Source organism: Heptranchias perlo, chromosome 13 (genome assembly GCF_035084215.1).
Source record: "Heptranchias perlo isolate sHepPer1 chromosome 13, sHepPer1.hap1, whole genome shotgun sequence".
Lineage (NCBI taxonomy): Eukaryota > Metazoa > Chordata > Chondrichthyes > Hexanchiformes > Hexanchidae > Heptranchias > Heptranchias perlo.
The window spans coordinates 71,840,672-71,861,968 of NC_090337.1; the positions used below are offsets into that span (position 1 = coordinate 71,840,672).

At 44.6% G+C, this 21,297-nt stretch overlaps 1 protein-coding gene and 1 long non-coding RNA gene across 6 annotated transcripts in view; one reads left to right on the plus strand and one right to left on the minus strand.

Annotated features, from left to right (window-relative positions):
• The window catches only part of ryk (receptor like tyrosine kinase), a 357,734-nt gene that overhangs the window by 329,092 nt on the left and 7,345 nt on the right, over positions 1 to 21,297 (plus strand). For all 5 annotated transcript variants that reach the window (XM_067995687.1, XM_067995688.1, XM_067995686.1 and 2 more), the window contains one exon: positions 10,352 to 10,488. In XM_067995687.1, coding sequence (XP_067851788.1) covers positions 10,352 to 10,488 — 137 coding nt within the window. The remainder of the gene's footprint in view (positions 1 to 10,351; positions 10,489 to 21,297) is intronic.
• On the minus strand, positions 1,784 to 6,647 carry LOC137331201 (uncharacterized). Its single transcript, XR_010965389.1, has 3 exons — positions 6,527 to 6,647; positions 2,061 to 2,191; positions 1,784 to 1,941 (listed from the first exon to the last, which is right to left on the minus strand). It is a non-coding gene; the product is annotated as an uncharacterized lncRNA (long non-coding RNA).

Here is a 21,297-nt window from a genome sequence, read left to right on the forward strand (position 1 = left end):
TTATCACCTGTTGATAACTAGAATGTTTTTTATTTGTTCACGGGATGTGGGTGTCACTGGCAAGGCCGGCATTTATTGCCCATCCCTAATTGCCCTTGAGAAGGTGGTGGTGAGCTGCCTTCTTGAACCGCTGCAGTCCGTGTGGTGACGGTTCTCCCACAGTGCTGTTAGGAAGGGAGTTCCAGGATTGTGACCCAGCGACAATGGAGGAACAACGATATATTTCCAAGTAGGGATGGAGTGTGACTTGGAGGGGAACGTGCAGGTGGTGTTGTTCCCATGTGCCTGCTGCCCTTGTCCTTCTAGCTGGTAGAGGTCGCGGGTTTGGGAGGTGCTGTCGAAGAAGCCTTGGCAAGTTGCTGCAGTGCACCCTGTGGATGGTACACACTGCAGCCACTGTGCGCCAGTGGTGGAGGGAGTGAATGTTTAGGGTGGTGGATGGGGTGCCAGTCAAGCGGACTGCTTTGTCCTGGATGGTGTCGAGCTTCTTGAGTATTGTTGGAGCTGCACTCATCCAGGCAAGTGGAGAGTATTCCATCACACTCCTGACTTGTGCCTTGTAGATGGTGGAAAGGCTTTGGGGAGTCAGGAGGTGAATCACTCGCCGCAGAATACCCAGCCTCTGACCTGCTCTCGTAGCCACAGTATTTATGTGGCTGGTCCAGTTAAGTTTCTGGTCAATGGTGACCCCCAGGATGTTGATGGTGGGGGATTCGGCGATGGTAATGCTGTTGAATGTCAAGGGGAGGTGGTTAGACTCTCTCTTGTTGGAGATGGTCATTGCCTGGCACTTGTCTGGCGCGAATGTTACTTGCCACTTATCAGCGCAAGCCTGGATGTTGTCGAGGTCTGTCTGCATGCAGGCACAGACTGATTCATTATGTTAACGTCATCTTAGTCCTGTAAATGAGTGGTTGAGATGTTATCTTTGTTCTTATTTGCAGTGATGCCGATCATGATTTGAGGGGTATGTGGAAGCCCTAATCACTTTTCTCATCTGAAAAAAACTTTTGCAGAAATTGTACTTGTATTCCATGGGTGAAGTAGCTAATATTCTGCATACCACTTAAATCTATGTATATATGTCTAGCACACGTCATTTGCATCTTGCTTTCTACATTGTTGCATTTGAAAGTGTTACCCTTGAGGGAATCATTCCTTGGGACTTCAAAACTTAGGGCATCACAAATCCATAGGACAGATATTAGTGATTAGCTGAAATTTAAAAAAAATCTTCTAAATCACCAATAAAATACTTATTCTTATTCAGAAAGTTATCTATATACAGTTGTTAATCTTTGGAAAATATTTTCTTTGAGAGGCCTGCTGCTGTATTGGGAACCTGAGGCTCAATTTGGAGTAGTTGGCTGGAATTCAAACTTTTAGATATGCTTTGTTGATTTTTTTTTTGCGCACTCTACGACTATCTGGGTTCCTCCATATTGGCTGCATTTATGTCAAACACGACGAGCCTCTGCTTTCTTTTGTCTCTGGAATGCAAGATAAGATCTTTCACTCCTGATTCCAGTGCCAACCACCATATATTGGAGCTTGAGGGATGGGGGAGGGGTGCACAACACATCAAAAAATGTTTTTATCATTGACAAGAAGACTAACATTCTCAAAAGTACACCAGGATCGTTTGTCTCTTCCCCTCTCTCCTTTGGCAAGTGATTGAAAGCCTTAGGAGCCGATGAGGTTAATTGGGACATCAACACAACATACAGCATGAAGTTTTGGACTTGATCTGAGTTCAATAATGTAAATAACTGTACACGAGAGGTTGTGTGTGTTTATTAGAGCAGCCATGTGTTTATTTACTGTTCCAGGGAATACTGCTCCCATTCCTCCAGCACCTCTTACTTCTTCTGAGACTCTGGTCTGTTTTTGCTCCAAATACACAAGCCTGGATTTAGGAGCTTAGGGCCCTCGGGAGAAAACCTGCAAAGGGCAATTGAGAACAACTTGGGCTGGGTGAGGCTGCAAAATTCTCTTCAATCTCTAAGAGTTGTGATTGTCAGAATTATGTACAAAGTAACAGACTACAACTGGCAGCTTACCTCTCAAGGCTGTTTGTAAGCCACTTTCTTTATCTCCCACCCTGGTCCAGTAATGGAAAAGTCTAACAGCATTTTTAGTAGCAGTGAAAGTAACTGGAGCTTGTTTTTTCTTGTATAAAAACATTAAACTCCTGAATAGTTGAAAAACAATTGAAGTATAATATTCAATGGGTTGTTTAATTAGCAATCATGAAGTATGACAAATTAATTTACACTTTTGATGTTTTATTAATATTTGTAATATATCATAGAATCATAGAATCATAGAAGTTACAACATGGAAACAGGCCCTTCGGCCCAACATGTCCATGTCGCCCAGTTTATACCACTAAGCTAGTCCCAATTGCCTGCACTTGGCCCATATCCCTCGATACCCATCTTCCCCATGTAACTGTCCAAATGCTTTTTAAAAGACAAAATTGTACCCGCCTCTACTACTGCCTCTGGCAGCTCGTTCCAGACACTCACCACCCTTTGAGTGAAAAAATTGCCCCTCTGGATCCTTTTGTATCTCTCCCCTCTCACCTTAAATCTGTGCCCCCTCGTTATAGACTCCCCTACCTTTGGGAAAAGATTTTGACTATCGACCTTATCTATGCCCCTCATTATTTTATAGACTTCTATAAGATCACCCCTTAACCTCCTACTCTCCAGGGAATAAAGTCCCAGTCTGTCTAACCTCTCCCTGTAAGTCAAACCATCAAGTCCCGGTAGCATCCTAGTAAATCTTTTCTGCACTCTTTCTAGTTTAATAATATCCTTTCTATAATAGGGTGACCAGAACTGTACACAGTACTCCAAGTGTGGCCTCACCAATGCCCTGTACAACTTCAACAAGACATCCCAACTCCTGCATTCAATGTTCTGACCAATGAAACCAAGCATGCTGAATGCCTTCTTCACCACCCTATCCACCTGTGACTCCACTTTCAAGGAGCTATGAATCTGTACTCCTAGATCTCTTTGTTCTATAACTCTCCCCAACGCCCTACCATTAACGGAGTAGGTCCTGGCCCGATTCGATCTACCAAAATGCATCACCTCACATTTATCTAAATTAAACTCCATCTGCCATTCATCGGCCCACTGGCCCAATTTATCAAGATCCCGTTGCAATCCTAGATAACCTTCTTCACTGTCCACAATGCCACCAATCTTGGTGTCATCTGCAAACTTACTAACCATGCCTCCTAAATTCTCATCCAAATCATTAATATAAATAACAAATAACAGCGGACCCAGCACCGATCCCTGAGGCACACCGCTGGACACAGGCATCCAGTTTGAAAAACAACCCTCGACAACCACCCTCTGTCTTCTGTCGTCAAGCCAATTTTGTATCCAATTGGCTACCTCACCTTGGATCCCATGAGATTTAACCTTATGTAACAACCTACCATGCGGTACCTTGTCAAATGCTTTGCTGAAGTCCATGTAGACCACGTCTACTGCACAGCCCTCATCTATCTTCTTGGTTACCCCTTCAAAAAACTCAATCAAATTCGTGAGACATGATTTTCCTCTCACAAAACCATGCTGACTGTTCCTAATTAGTCCCTGCCTCTCCAAATGCCTGTAGATTCTGTCCCTCAGAATACCCTCTAACAACTTACCCACTACAGATGTCAGGCTCACTGGTCTGTAGTTCCCAGGCTTTTCCCTGCCGCCCTTCTTAAACAAAGGCACAACATTTGCTACCCTCCAATCTTCAGGCACCTCACCTGTAGCGGTGGATGATTCAAATATCTCTGCTAGGGGACCCGCAATTTCCTCCCTAACCTCCCATAACGTCCTGGGATACATTTCATCAGGTCCCGGAGATTTATCTACCTTGATGCGCGTTAAGACTTCCAGCACCTCCCTCTCTGTAATATGTACACTCCTCAAGACATCACTATTTATTTCCCCAAGTTCCCTAACATCCATGCCTTTCTCAACCGTAAATACCGATGTGAAATATTCATTCAGGATCTCACCCATCTCTTGTGGTTCCGCACATAGATGACCTTGTTGATCCTTAAGAGGCCCTACTCTCTCCCTAGTTACCCTTTTGCCCTTTATGTATTTGTAGAAGCTCTTTGGATTCACCTTTGCCTGATCTGCCAAAGCAATCTCATATCCCCTTTTTGCCCTCCTGATTTCTCTCTTAACTCTACTCCGGCAATCTCTATACTCTTCAAGGGATCCACTTGATCCCAGCTGCCTATGCATGTCATATGCCTCCTTCTTATTTTTGACTAGTGCCTCAATCTCCCGAGTCATCCAAGGTTCCCTACTTCTACCAGCCTTGCCCTTCACTTTATAAGGAATGTGCTTACCCTGAACCCTGGTTAACACACTTTTGAAAGCCTCCCACTTACCAGACGTCCCTTTGCCTGCCAACAGACTCTCCCAATCAACTTCTGAAAGTTCCTGTCTAATACCATCAAAATTGGCCTTTCCCCAATTTAGAATTTTAACTTTTGGGCCAGACCTATCCTTCTCCATAGCTATCTTAAAACTAATGGAATTATGATCACTGGTCCCAAAGTGATCCCTCACTAACACTTCTGTCACCTGCCCTTCCTTATTTCCCAAGAGGAGGTCAAGTTTTGCCCCCTCTCTAGTCGGGCCATCCACATACTGAATGAGAAATTCCTCCTGAATACACTCAACAAATTTCTCTCCATCCAAGCCCCTAATGCTATGGCTGTCCCAGTCAATGTTGGGAAAGTTAAAGTCCCCTACTATTACCACCCTATTTTTCTTGCAGCTGTCTGTAATCTCCTTACATATTTGCTCCTCAATTTCCCGTTGACTATTTGGGGGTCTGTAGTACAATCCTATCAAAGTGATCTCTCCCTTCTTATTTTTCAGTTCTACCCATATGGAATCAGTGGGCGAACCCTCGGATATATCCCCTCTCACTACTGCCGTGATGTTCTCCCTAATCAAGAACGCAACTCCCCCTCCTCTCTTACCTCCTGCTCTATCTTTCCTATAGCATCTGTACCCTGGAACATTGAGCTGCCAGTCCTGCCCCTCCCTTAGCCATGTTTCAGTAATAGCTATAACATCCCAGTCCCATGTACCCATCCATGCCCTGAGTTCATCTGCCTTGCCCATCAGACTTCTTGCATTGAAATAAATGCAGTTTAATCTAGACTTCCCTTGGTCTTTGCCCTGCTTTCTCAGACCATCTGTCCGGTCATGTTCTGTACACTCTCCCTTACTGCCTTTTGTTTCTGTCACCACTTTATTTCCCACTGACTTCCTGCATCGGTTCCCATCCCCCTGCCACATTAGTTTAAACCCTCCCCAACAGCACTGGCAAACACTCCCCCTAGGACATTGGTTCCAGTCCTGCCCAGATGCAGACCGTCTAATTTGTACTGGTCCCACCTCCCCCAGAACCGGTTCCAATGGCCCAGGAATTTGAATCCCTCCAGCTTGCACCATCTCTCAAGCCACGTATTCATCTTAGCTATCCTGTCATTCCTACTCTGACTAACCCGTGGCACTGGTAGCAATCCTGAGATTACTACCTTTGAGGTCCTACTCTTTAGTTTAACTCCTAACTCCCTAAATTCAGCTTGTAGGACCTCATCCTGTTTTTTACCTATATCGTTGGTGCCTATATGCACCACGACAACTGGCTGTTCACCCTCCCCCTCCAGAATGTCCTGCAGCCGCTCCGAGACATCCTTGACCCTTGCACCAGGGAGGCAACATACCATCCTGGAGTCTCGGTTGCGTCCGCAGAAACGCCTGTCTATTCCCCTTACAATCGAGTCCCCTATCACTATAGCTCTGCCACTCTTTTTCCTGCCCTCCTGTGCAGCAGAGCCAGCCACGGTGCCATGAACCTGGCCGCTGCCACCTTCCCCTGGTGAGCCATCTCCGCCAACAGTATCCAAAACGGTATACCTGTTTTGGAGGGAGATGACCGCAGGGGACCCCTGCACTGCCTTCCTACTCTTCCTCTGTCTGTTGGTCACCCATTCACTATCTCCCTCAGTAATTTTTATCTGCGGTGTGACCAACTCCCTGAACGTGCTATCCACGACTTTCTCAGCATCGCGGATGCTCCAAAGTGAGTCCATCCGCAGCTCCAGAGCCGTCAAGCGGTCAAACAATAGCTGCAGCTGGACACACTTCCCGCAGGTGAAGGAATCAGGGATACAGGAAGGATCCCTGAATTCCCACATCCCACAAGAGGAACATGACACGGCGCTGGGATCTCCTGCCATGACTTAACCCTTAAATTAGCTTAAGAACAACTACAATATCAAGAGAAAAAAAAAGGAAAGAAAAACTACCTACCACTCCCTTTAAGGAGTTTACTCCTTTAAATTGTTCTCAATTTAGAGAATGTTAACTACACTAGGGACCTTGATTCACTAAAAAATAAACGCTACTTCCTATAAGACCTGCAGACCTTCCCTTTCCTTTTACTTCAGTTACTGTAGATAAGGAGAAATACTCACCTGAACCTACTCACCAATCAGGTGCCTCCCCTGTGTCGCGTCCCGATCTGATTCCTGACGTCACTTCGAACTCGGTCGCAGCTCCGCTCGGCTCCTCTCAGCTGTTCTCAGCGCTCTGAAATCCCTCCTTTTATCAGACCCTCCCTCCGCTCGGCTCGGCTCCTCTCAGCTGTTCTCAGCGCTCTGAAATCCCTCCTTTTATGGGACGCTCCCTCCGCTCGGCTCGGCTCCTCTCAGCTGTTCTCAGCGCTCTGAAATCCCGCCTTTTATTGGACGCTCCCTCCGCTCGGCTCGGCTCCTCTCAGCTGTTCTCAGCGCTCTGAAATCCCGCCTTTTATCAGACCCTCCCTCCGCTCGGCTCGGCTCCTCTCAGCTGTTCTCAGCGCTCTGAAATCCCTCCTTTTATCGGACGCTCCCTCCGCTCGGCTCGGCTCCTCTCAGCTGTTCTCAGCGCTCTGAAATCCCGCCTTTTATCGGACGCTCCCTCCGCTCGGCTCGGCTCCTCTCAGCTGTTCTCAGCGCTCTGAAATCCCGCCTTTTATCAGACCCTCCCTCCGCTCGGCTCGGCTCCTCTCAGCTGTTCTCAGCGCTCTGAAATCCCTCCTTTTATCGGACCCTCCCTCCGCTCGGCTCGGCTCCTCTCAGCTGTTCTCAGCGCTCTGAAATCCCGCCTTTTATCGGACGCTCCCTCCGCTCGGCTCGGCTCCTCTCAGCTGTTCTCAGCGCTCTGAAATCCCGCCTTTTATCGGACGCTCCCTCCGCTCGGCTCGGCTCCACTCAGCTGTTCTCAGCGCTCTGAAATCCCGCCTTTTATCGGACGCTCCCTCCGCTCGGCTCGGCTCCTCTCAGCTGTTCTCAGCGCTCTGAAATCCCACCTTTTATCGGACGCTCCCTCCGCTCGGCTCGGCTCCTCTCAGCTGTTCTCAGCGCTCTGAAATCCCGCCTTTTATCGGACGCTCCCTCCGCTCGGCTCGGCTCCTCTCAGCTGTTCTCAGCGCTCTGAAATCCCGCCTTTTATCGGACGCTCCCTCCGCTCCGCTCGGCTCCTCTCAGCTGTTCTCAGCGCTCTGAAATCCCGCCTTTTATCGGACGCTCCCTCCGCTCGGCTCGGCTCCTCTCAGCTGTTCTCAGCGCTCTGAAATCCCGCCTTTTATCGGACGCTCCCTCCGCTCGGCTCGGCTCCTCTCAGCTGTTCTCAGCGCTCTGAAATCCCGCCTTTTGTCGGACGCTCCCTCCGCTCGGCTCGGCTCCTCTCAGCGCTCTGAAATCCCGCCTTTTATCGGACGCTCCCTCCGCTCGGCTCGGCTCGGCTCCTCTCAGCTGTTCTCAGCGCTCTGAAATCCCGCCTTTTATCGGACGCTCCCTCCGCTCGGCTCGGCTGTTCTCAGCGCTCTGAAATCCCGCCTTTTATCGGACGCTCCCTCCGCTCGGCTCGGCTCCTCTCAGCTGTTCTCAGCGCTCTGAAATCCCGCCTTTTGTCGGACGCTCCCTCCGCTCGGCTCGGCTCCTCTCAGCGCTCTGAAATCCCGCCTTTTATCGGACGCTCCCTCCGCTCGGCTCGGCTCGGCTCCTCTCAGCTGTTCTCAGCGCTCTGAAATCCCGCCTTTTATCGGACGCTCCCTCCGCTCGGCTCGGCTGTTCTCAGCGCTCTGAAATCCCGCCTTTTATCGGACGCTCCCTCCGCTCGGCTCGGCTCCTCTCAGCTGTTCTCAGCGCTCTGAAATCCCGCCTTTTCTCCGACGCTCCCTCCGCTCCGCTCGGAATGGTTAGCACAGCTGCTTTTTATTTGTGTGTTTTGAGAGGTCTCAAAGACCACCAGCAGCAAAATGGCTAATATAAGCACTAAATTCTAGAAAGACTGCATGATTTTTGAAGTTTGAATAATCTGAATAAAAGTCCTGAGTTCAAACATGTTTATTCAAACAGAACCATTTAGTAATAAATTACTGTTGCTGAGATATTTGGAAAAAACATGATGTAAATTATTTTGATAAATGTCCTATTTATCGTCCCTCACTACAAAACACTTGCTCTCTGAACAAATAGAGCAGTGATCCTGTAACCCCTCTCCATCCCATTCCATCACTACTACTTCACAAAAGAGGGGGTCAATGCAGAGATTGTAGTTGAGGAGAAGGAGTATGAAATATTGGATGGAATAAACATAGTGAGAGAGGAAGTATTCAGGAGTGTAGCATCTTTGAAAGTAGATAAATTGCCAGGCCCACATGAAATGTATCCCAGGCTGTTAAGAGAAGCAAGGGAGGCTCTGACCATCATTTTCCAATCCTCCCTGCCTGCGGGCAAGGTGCCGGAGGATTGAAGAACTGCTAACGCTGTACCGTTGTTTAAAAAGGAGAAAGAAATAGACCGAGTAATTATAGGCCAATCAGTCTAACCTCGGTGGTGGGCAAATTATTGGAATCAATTCTAAGGGACAGCATAAACCGTCATTTAGAAAGGCATGGGTTAATCAAGGACAGTCAGCATGGATTTGTTAAGGGAAGGCCATGTCTGACTAACTTGATTGAATTTTTTGAGGAGGTAACAAGGAGGGTCGATGAGGGTAACCCGTTTGATGTAGTGTACGTGAATTTTAGCAAGGCTTTTGACAAGGTCCCACATGGCAGACTGGTGAAAAAGTAAAAGCTCATGGGATCCAAGGGAAAGTGGCAAGTTGGATCCAAAATCGGCTCAGTGGCAGGAAGCAAAGGGTAATGGTTGACAGGTGTTTTTGGGACTGGAAGGCTGTTTCCAGTGAGGTTCTGCAAGGCTCAGTTCTAGGTTTCTTGCTTTTTGTGGTCTATATCAATGATTTGGACTTGAATGTAAGGGACACGATCAAGAAGTTTGCAGATGATACAAAAATTGGCCGTGTGGTTGATAGTGAGGAGGAAAGATAGTGAGCAGGAAGATATCAATGGACTGGTCAGATGGGCAGAGAAGTGGCAAATGGAATTCAGTCTGGAGAAGTGTGAGGTAATGCATTTGGGGATGGCAAACAAGGCAAGGGAGTACACAATAAATGGGAGGATACTGAAAGGTGTAGAGGAAGTGAGAGAACTTGGAGTGCATGTCCACAGATCCCTGAAGGCAGCAGGACAGGTAGATTAAGAAGTGGTTAAAAAGGCATACGGATATTTTCCTCTATTAGCCGAGGCATAAAATATAAGAGCACGGAGGTTTTGCTAGAACTGTATAAAACATTGGTTAGACCACAGTTTTAAGTACTGCGTCTGGTCACCATATTACAGGAAAGATGTGATTGTACTAGAGAGGGTACAGAGGAGATTACAAGGATGTTGCCAGGGCTGTAGAATTTTAGCTATGAGAAAAGTTTGGACAAGCTGGGATTGTTTTCTTTGGAACAAAGGAGGCTGAGGGGAGATTTAATTGAGGTATATAAAATTATGACTGGACTAGATAGAGTGAACAGGGAGGACTTATTTCCCTTAGCAGAGGGGTCAATAACCATGGGGCATAGATTTAAAGTAATTGGTAGAAGGATTAGAGGGGAGCTGAGGAGAAATTTTTTCACCCAGAGGGTGGTGGGGGTCTGGAACTCACTGCCTGAAAGGGTGGTAAAGGCAGAAACCCTCAACTCATTTAAAAAGTACTTGGATGTGTACCTGAAGTGCTGTAACCTACAGGGCTACGGACCAAGTGCTGGGATGTGGGATTAAGCTGGATAGCTCTTTTTCGGCCGGCACGGACATGATGGGCCAAATGGCCTCCTTCTGTGCCGTAACATTCTATGATTCTATGATACTTACACCAGAGTTTCTTGATACACATTATCCTAATATTTGTTTTTCTTCTATTAAGTGGGCATTTGGAGTTACGCTGTGGGAACTAATGACTCTGGGACAGACTCCGTATGTCGACATTGATCCTTTTGAGATGGCTGCTTATCTTAAGGATGGATACAGAATAGCCCAGCCAATCAACTGCCCAGATGAACTGTAAGTTACTGAAACCATTTGAAGGCACTTTTATTTGTCTAGATCTCATTTATAACTAGAACTGTTTGGTGTGGCTGCATTTGGGTGAACCTCTATTAGTAATGGGGAGGCACAGCATGTTGCTGGTTTAACTCACCATATCACAGAATGAGAGGACATCGATCCAACATATGAGAGTTACAATCTTGGCCATGCCGACAGAGGAAGGAGATGCAAAGAGCAGAAGCTAAGAGTGCTCCCTGTATTCTCAATGGTCAAGTACAGCATTGCTGATTGCATATTGAAATTTTGTAGTGCTATCATTCATCTAGAAACACTTCTCACTGCAATTATTTAAAACATTTTATCAAGTTTCCACCAAACATTTCCCTGACTGTTGGTAACCACCTGTTTGTCAATTATTACTGTTGAGGAAATATCATGTACACCGTTGGAATTTCACCATGCTTGATAACTGATCAAAATATCTGTCAAAAGCAGACCAGGTGTCCAGAGCCTGAAAGAGTTCAAATGCTTTTAATGCACCAATTAATTTTAGCAAAACACAAAATTGTCACAGATTACCTTGGCAAAAGAAAGCAAATGATACAAAATTATTTTGGTAAAGGAGCATATTAGAGAGAAGGAGAGCATTATTGCTTTGGAATGATGGGCATGTTTAAAAGAAGTAAATGCATGTTCCTCCCTGATGCAGCTGTAGATGTTGAGAGGCAACAGGGAGGAGCTCATACTGAATCTAATGTTTACTGCTGAATCGAAGCTGGAGCTTTGGTCTTAAATGACAGCAAAGTTCTATTGAATAGTAAGCTTGCCACATATAAAACATGTCCAAGCAGTTTCCTTCATTGATCAAAACTCTGAGCTTCAACTATGAAGTGTATCTGTGAAAAAAGAGGAAACAATTGTGGGAAAGGAGGATTGCACCCCACTGTAGGTGAACAACCTAGAAGGGAACTCACCTCGTGGGGGATGGGGGTCTCGTGACCAGAATTGAGCAGTTACCCCATGTATCCTGCCCCCAACTATACGGTGTTATATATCTGATCATGATTGTTCTGTCCCGTTATATATCTGCTCCAGTGATTGCTCTGTCCCGTTATATATCTGATCGTGATTGCTCTGTCCCGTTATATATCTGATCCAGTGATTGCTCTGTCCCGTTATATATCTGATCGTGATTGCTCTGTCCCGTTATATATCTGATCGTGATTGCTCTGTCCCGTTATATATCTGATCGTGATTGCTCTGTCCCGTTATATATCTGATCCAGAGATTGCTCTGTCCCGTTATATATCAGATCCAGAGATTGCTCTGTCCTGTTATATATCTGCTCCAGTGATTGCTCTGTCCCGTTATATATCTGATCCAGAGATTGCTCTGTCCCGTTATATATCTGATCCAGTGATTGCTCTGTCCCGTTATATATCTGATCCAGAGATTGCTCTGTCCCGTTATATATATATATCAGATCCAGAGATTGCTCTGTCCTGTTGTATATCTGCTCCAGTGATTGCTCTGTCCCGTTATATATCTGATCCAGAGATTGCTCTGTCCTGTTATATATCTGCTCCAGTGATTGCTCTGTCCCGTTATATATCTGATCCAGAGATTGCTCTGTCCCGTTATATATCTGATCCAGTGATTGCTCTGTCCCGTTATATATCTGATCCAGAGATTGCTCTGTCCCGTTATATATCTGATCCAGTGATTGCTCTGTCCCGTTATATATCTGATCCAGAGATTGCTCTGTCCCGTTACATATCTGATCCAGTGATTGCTCTGTCCCGTTATATATCTGATCGTGATTGCTCTGTCCCGTTATATATCTGATCCAGTGATTGCTCTGTCCCGTTATATATCTGATCCAGTGATTGCTCTGTCCCGTTATATATCTGATCCAGAGATTGCTCTGTCCCGTTATATATCTGATCGTGATTGCTCTGTCCCGTTATATATCTGATCGTGATTGCTCTGTCCCGTTATATATCTGATCCAGAGATTGCTCTGTCCCGTTATATATCTGATCGTGATTGTTCTGTCCCGTTATATATCTGATCGTGATTGCTCTGTCCCGTTATATATCTGCTCCAGTGATTGCTCTGTCCCGTTATATATCTGATCCAGAGATTGCTCTGTCCCGTTATATATCTGCTCCAGTGATTGCTCTGTCCCGTTATATATCTGATCCAGAGATTGCTCTGTCCCGTTATATATCTGATCCAGTGATTGCTCTGTCCCGTTATATATCTGATCCAGTGATTGCTCTGTCCCGTTATATATCTGATCCAGTGATTGCTCTGTCCCGTTATATATCTGCTCCAGTGATTGCTCTGTCCCGTTATATATCTGATCCAGTGATTGCTCTGTCCCGTTATATATCTGATCCAGTGATTGCTCTGTCCCGTTATATATCTGATCCAGAGATTGCTCTGTCCCGTTATATATCTGATCGTGATTGCTCTGTCCCGTTATATATCTGATCGTGATTGCTCTGTCCCGTTATATATCTGATCCAGAGATTGCTCTGTCCCGTTATATATCTGATCGTGATTGTTCTGTCCCGTTATATATCTGATCGTGATTGCTCTGTCCCGTTATATATCTGATCCAGAGATTGCTCTGTCCCGTTATATATCTGCTCCAGTGATTGCTCTGTCCCGTTATATATCTGATCCAGAGATTGCTCTGTCCCGTTATATATCTGATCCAGTGATTGCTCTGTCCCGTTATATATCTGATCCAGAGATTGCTCTGTCCCGTTATATATCTGCTCCAGTGATTGCTCTGTCCCGTTATATATCTGATCGTGATTGCTCTGTCCCGTTATATATCTGATCCAGTGATTGCTCTGTCCCGTTATATATCTGATCGTGATTGCTCTGTCCCGTTATATATCTGATCCAGTGATTGCTCTGTCCCGTTATATATCTGATCCAGAGATTGCTCTGTCCCGTTATATATCAGATCCAGAGATTGCTCTGTCCCGTTATATATCTGATCCAGTGATTGCTCTGTCCCGTTATATATCTGATCCAGTGATTGCTCTGTCCCGTTATATATCTGATCCAGTGATTGCTCTGTCCCGTTATATATCTGATCCAGTGATTGCTATGTCCTGTTATATATCTGATCCAGTGATTGCTCTGTCCCGTTATATATCTGATTCAGAGATTGCTCTGTCCCGTTATATATCTGATCGTGATTGCTCTGTCCCGTTATATATCTGATCCAGAGATTCCTCTGTCCCGTTATATATCTGATCCAGTGATTGCTCTGTCCCGTTATATATCTGATCGTGATTGCTCTGTCCCGTTATATATCTGATCGTGATTGCTCTGTCCCGTTATATATCTGATACAGTGATTGCTCTGTCCCGTTATATATCTGATCGTGATTGCTCTGTCCCGTTATATATCTGATCCAGAGATTGCTCTGTCCCGTTATATATCTGATCCAGTGATTGCTCTGTCCCGTTATATATCTGATCCAGTGATTGCTCTGTCCCGTTATATATCTGATCGTGATTGCTCTGTCCCGTTAAATATCTGATCGTGATTGCTCTGTTCCGTTATATATCTGATCGTGATTGCTCTGTCCCGTTATATATCTGATCCAGAGATTGCTCTGTCTCGTTATATATCTGATCCAGAGATTGCTCTGTCCCGTTATATATCTGCTCCAGTGATTGCTCTGTCCCGTTATATATCTGATCCAGTGATTGCTCTGTCCCGTTATATATCTGATCCAGTGATTGCTCTGTCCCGTTATATATCTGCTCCAGTGCTTGCTCTGTCCCGTTATATATCTGCTCCAGTGATTGCTCTGTCCCGTTATATATCTGATCCAGTGATTGCTCTGTCCCGTTATATATCTGATCCAGTGATTGCTCTGTCCCGTTATATATCTGATCCAGAGATTGCTCTGTCTCGTTATATATCTGATCGTGATTGCTCTGTCCCGTTATATATCTGATCCAGTGATTGCTCTGTCCCGTTATATATCTGATTCAGAGATTGCTCTGTCCCGTTATATATCTGATCGTGATTGCTCTGTCCCGTTATATATCTGATCCAGAGATTGCTCTGTCCCGTTATATATCTGATCCATAGATTGCTCTGTCCCGTTATATATCTGATCCAGTGATTGCTCTGTCCCGTTATATATCTGATCGTGATTGCTCTGTTCCGTTATATATCTGATCGTGATTGCTCTGTCCCTTTATATATCTGATCCAGAGATTGCTCTGTCTCGTTATATATCTGATCCAGTGATTGCTCTGTCCCGTTATATATCTGATCCAGTGATTGCTCTGTCCCGTTATATATCTGATCCAGTGATTGCTCTGTCCCGTTATATATCTGATCCAGTGATTGCTCTGTCCCGTTATATATCTGATCCAGAGATTGCTCTGTCCCGTTATATATCTGATCCAGAGATTGCTCTGTCCCGTTATATATCTGATCCAGTGATTGCTCTGTCCCGTTATATATCTGATCGTGATTGCTCTGTCCCGTTATATATCTGATCCAGTGATTGCTCTGTCCTGTTATATATCTGATCGTGATTGCTCTGTCCCGTTATATATCTGATCGTGATTGCTCTGTCCCGTTATATATCTGATCGTGATTGCTCTGTTCCGTTATATATCTGATCGTGATTGCTCTGTCTCGTTATATATCTGATCCAGAGATTGCTCTGTCCCGTTATATATCTGCTCCAGTGATTGCTCTGTCCCGATATATATCAGATCCAGTGATTGCTCTGTCCCGTTATATATCTGATCGTGATTGCTCTGTCCCGTTATATATCTGATCCAGAGATTGCTCTGTCTCGTTATATATCTGATCGTGATTGCTCTGTCCCGTTATATATCTGATCCAGTGATTGCTCTGTCCCGTTATATATCTGATCCAGTGATTGCTCTGTCCCGTTATTTATCTGATCCAGAGTTTGCTCTGTCACGTTATATATCTGATCCAGAGATTGCTCTGTCCCGTTATATATCTGCTCCAGAGATTGCTCTGTCCCGTTATATATCTGATCCAGTGATTGCTCTGTCCCGTTATATATCAGATCCAGTGATTGCTCTGTCCCGTTATATATCTGATCGTGATTGCTCTGTCCCGTTATATATCTGATCCAGTGATTGCTCTGTCCCGTTATATATCTGATCCAGTGATTGCTCTGTCCCGTTATATATCTGATCCAGTGATTGCTCTGTCCCGTTATATATCTGATCCAGTGATTGCTCTGTCCCGTTATATATCTGATCGTGATTGCTCTGTCCCGTTATATATCTGATCGTGATTGCTCTGTCCCGTTATATATCTGATCCAGAGATTGCTCTGTCCCGTTATATATCTGATCGTGATTGCTCTGTCCCGTTATATATCTGATCCAGTGATTGCTCTGTTCCGTTATATATCTGATCGTGATTGCTCTGTCCCGTTATATATCTGATCCAGTGATTGCTCTGTCCCGTTATATATCTGATCGTGATTGCTCTGTCCCGTTATATATCTGATCCAGAGATTGCTCTGTCCCGTTATATATCTGATCGTGATTGCTCTGTCCCGTTATATATCTGATCGTGATTGCTCTGTCCCGTTATATATCTGATCCAGTGATTGCTCTGTCCCGTTATATATCTGATCCAGAGATTGCTCTGTCCCATTATATATCTGATCCAGAGATTGCTCTGTCCCGTTATATATCTGATCCAGAGATTGCTCTGTCCCGTTATATATCTGATCCAGAGATTGCTCTGTCCCGTTACATATCTGATCCAGAGATTGCTCTGTCCCGTTATATATCTGATCCAGTGATTGCTCTGTCCCGTTATATATCTGATCCAGAGATTGCTCTGTCCCGTTATATATCTGCTCCAGTGATTGCTCTGTCCCGTTATATATCGGATCGTGATTGCTCTGTCCCGTTATATATCTGATCCAGAGATTGCTCTGTCCCGTTATATATCTGATCGTGATTGCTCTGTCCCGTTATATATCTGATCCAGTGATTGCTCTGTCCCGTTATATATCTGATCCAGAGATTGCTCTGTCCCGTTATATATCTGATCCAGAGATTGCTCTGTCCCGTTATATATCTGATCCAGTGATTGCTCTGTCCCGTTATATATCTGATCCAGAGATTGCTCTGTCCCGTTATATATCTGATCCAGTGATTGCTCTGTCCCGTTATATATCTGATCCAGAGATTGCTCTGTCCCGTTATATATCTGATACAGTGATTGCTCTGTCCCGTTATATATCTGATCCAGAGATTGCTCTGTCCCGTTATATATCTGATCCAGTGATTGCTCTGTCCCGGTATATATCTGATCGTGATTGCTCTGTCCCGTTATATATCTGATCGTGATTGCTCTGTCCCGTTATATATCTGATACAGTGATTGCTCTGTCCCGTTATATATCTGATCCAGAGATTGCTCTGTCCCGTTATATATCTGATCCAGAGATTGCTCTGTCCCGTTATATATCTGATACAGTGATTGCTCTGTCCCGTTATATATCTGATCCAGAGATTGCTCTGTCCCGTTATATATCTGATCCAGAGATTGCTCTGTCCCGTTATATATCTGATCCAGTGATTGCTCTGTCCCGTTATATATCTGATCCAGAGATTGCTCTGTCCCGTTATATATCTGATCCAGAGATTGCTCTGTCCCGTTATATATCTGATCCAGTGATTGCTCTGTCCCGTTATATATCTGATCCAGTGATTGCTCTGTCCCGTTATATATCTGATCGTGATTGCTCTGTCCCGTTATATATCTGATCGTGATTGCTCTGTCCCGTTATATATCTGATCCAGTGATTGCTCTGTCCCGTTATATATCTGATCCAGTGATTGCTCTGTCCCGTTATATATCTGATCCAGAGATTGCTCTGTCCCATTATATATCTGATCCAGAGATTGCTCTGTCCCGTTATATATCTGATCCAGAGATTGCTCTGACCCGTTATATATCTGATCCAGTGATTGCTCTGTCCCGTCATATATCTGATCCAGTGATTGCTCTGTCCCATTATATATCTGATGCAGAGATTGCTCTGTCCCGTTATATATCTGATCCAGAGATTGCTCTGTCCCGTTATATATCTGCTCCAGAGATTGCTCTGTCCCGTTATATATCTGATCCAGTGATTGCTCTGTCCCGTTATATATCAGATCCAGTGATTGCTCTGTCCCGTTATATATCTGATCGTGATTGCTCTGTCCCGTTATATATCTGATCCAGTGATTGCTCTGTTCCGTTATATATCTGATCGTGATTTCTCTGTCCCGTTATATATCTGATCCAGTGATTGCTCTGTCCCGTTATATATCTGATCCAGAGATTGCTCTGTCCCGTTATATATCTGATCCAGAGATTGCTCTGTCCCGTTATATATCTGATCCAGAGATTGCTCTGTCCCGTTATATATCTGATCCAGAGATTGCTCTGTCCCGTTATATATCTGATCGTGATTGCTCTGTCCCGTTATATATCTGATCGTGATTGCTCTGTCCCGTTATATATCTGATCCAGTGATTGCTCTGTCCCGTTATATATCTGATCGTGATTGCTCTGTCCCGTTATATATCTGATCCAGAGATTGCTCTGTCCCGTTATATATCTGATCGTGATTGCTCTGTCCCGTTATATATCTGATCGTGATTGCTCTGTCCCGTTATATATCTGATCCAGTGATTGCTCTGTCCCGTTATATATCTGATCGTGATTGCTCTGTCCCGTTATATATCTGATCCAGAGATTGCTCTGTCCCGTTATATATCTGATCGTGATTGCTCTGTCCCGTTATATATCTGATCGTGATTGCTCTGTCCCGTTATATATCTGATCGTGATTGCTCTGTCCCGTTATATATCTGATCCAGAGATTGTTCTGTCCCGTTATATATCTGATCGTGATTGCTCTGTCCCGTTATATATCTGATCCAGAGATTGCTCTGTCCCGTTATATATCTGATCGTGATTGCTCTGTCCCGTTATATATCTGATCGTGATTGCTCTGTCCCGTTATATATCTGATCGTGATTGCTCTGTCCCGTTATATATCTGATCCAGTGATTGCTCTGTCCCGTTATATATCTGATCGTGATTGCTCTGTCCCGTTATATATCTGATCGTGATTGCTCTGTCCCGTTATATATCTGATCCAGAGATTGCTCTGTCCCGTTATATATCTGATCGTGATTGCTCTGTCCCGTTATATATCTGATCCAGTGATTGCTCTGTCCCGTTATATATCTGATCCAGAGATTGCTCTGTCCCGTTATATATCTGATCCAGAGATTGCTCTGTCCCGTTATATATCTGATCCAGTGATTGCTCTGTCCCGTTATATATCTGATCCAGTGATTGCTCTGTCCCGTTATATATCTGATCCAGAGATTGCTCTGTCCCGTTATATATCTGATCCAGTGATTGCTCTGTCCCGTTATATATCTGATCGTGATTGCTCTGTCCCGTTATATATCTGATCCATAGATTGCTCTGTCCCGTTATATATCTGATCCAGAGATTGCTCTGTCCCGTTATATATCTGATCGTGATTGCTCTGTCCCGTTATATATCTGATCGTGATTGCTCTGTCCCGTTATATATCTGATCCAGTGATTGCTCTGTCCCGTTATATATCTGATCGTGATTGCTCTGTCCCGTTATATATCTGATCCAGAGATTGCTCTGTCCCGTTATATATCTGATCGTGATTGCTCTGTCCCGTTATATATCTGATCGTGATTGCTCTGTCCCGTTATATATCTGATCCAGTGATTGCTCTGTCCCGTTATATATCTGATCGTGATTGCTCTGTCCCGTTATATATCTGATCGTGATTGCTCTGTCCCGTTATATATCTGATCGTGATTGCTCTGTCCCGTTATATATCTGATCCAGAGATTGTTCTGTCCCGTTATATATCTGATCGTGATTGCTCTGTCCCGTTATATATCTGATCGTGATTGCTCTGTCCCGTTATATATCTGATCGTGATTGCTCTGTCCCGTTATATATCTGATCCAGAGATTGCTCTGTCCCGTTATATATCTGATCCAGTGATTGCTCTGTCCCGTTATATATCTGATCCAGTGATTGCTCTGTCCCGTTATATATCTGATCCAGAGATTGCTCTGTCCCGTTATATATCTGATCCAGAGATTGCTCTGTCCCGTTATATATCTGATCCAGTGATTGCTCTGTCCCGTTATATATCTGATCGTGATTGCTCTGTCCCGTTATATATCTGATCCAGTGATTGCTCTGTCCTGTTATATATCTGATCGTGATTGCTCTGTCCCGTTATATATCTGATCGTGATTGCTCTGTCCCGTTATATATCTGATCGTGATTGCTCTGTTCCGTTATATATCTGATCGTGATTGCTCTGTCTCGTTATATATCTGATCCAGAGATTGCTCTGTCCCGTTATATATCTGCTCCAGTGATTGCTCTGTCCCGATATATATCAGATCCAGTGATTGCTCTGTCCCGTTATATATCTGATCGTGATTGCTCTGTCCCGTTATATATCTGATCCAGAGATTGCTCTGTCTCGTTATATATCTGATCGTGATTGCTCTGTCCCGTTATATATCTGATCCAGTGATTGCTCTGTCCCGTTATATATCTGATCCAGTGATTGCTCTGTCCCGTTATTTATCTGATCCAGAGTTTGCTCTGTCACGTTATATATCTGATCCAGAGATTGCTCTGTCCCGTTATATATCTGCTCCAGAGATTGCTCTGTCCCGTTATATATCTGATCCAGTGATTGCTCTGTCCCGTTATATATCAGATCCAGTGATTGCTCTGTCCCGTTATATATCTGATCGTGATTGCTCTGTCCCGTTATATATCTGATCCAGTGATTGCTCTGTCCCGTTATATATCTGATCCAGTGATTGCTCTGTCCCGTTATATATCTGATCCAGTGATTGCTCTGTCCCGTTATATATCTGATCCAGTGATTGCTCTGTCCCGTTATATATCTGATCGTGATTGCTCTGTCCCGTTATATATCTGATCGTGATTGCTCTGTCCCGTTATATATCTGATCCAGAGATTGCTCTGTCCCGTTATATATCTGATCGTGATTGCTCTGTCCCGTTATATATCTGATCCAGTGATTGCTCTGTTCCGTTATATATCTGATCGTGATTGCTCTGTCCCGTTATATATCTGATCCAGTGATTGCTCTGTCCCGTTATATATCTGATCGTGATTGCTCTGTCCCGTTATATATCTGATCCAGAGATTGCTCTGTCCCGTTATATATCTGATCGTGATTGCTCTGTCCCGTTATATATCTGATCGTGATTGCTCTGTCCCGTTATATATCTGATCCAGTGATTGCTCTGTCCCGTTATATATCTGATCCAGAGATTGCTCTGTCCCATTATATATCTGATCCAGAGATTGCTCTGTCCCGTTATATATCTGATCCAGAGATTGCTCTGTCCCGTTATATATCTGATCCAGAGATTGCTCTGTCCCGTTACATATCTGATCCAGAGATTGCTCTGTCCCGTTATATATCTGATCCAGTGATTGCTCTGTCCCGTTATATATCTGATCCAGAGATTGCTCTGTCCCGTTATATATCTGCTCCAGTGATTGCTCTGTCCCGTTATATATCGGATCGTGATTGCTCTGTCCCGTTATATATCTGATCCAGAGATTGCTCTGTCCCGTTATATATCTGATCGTGATTGCTCTGTCCCGTTATATATCTGATCCAGTGATTGCTCTGTCCCGTTATATATCTGATCCAGAGATTGCTCTG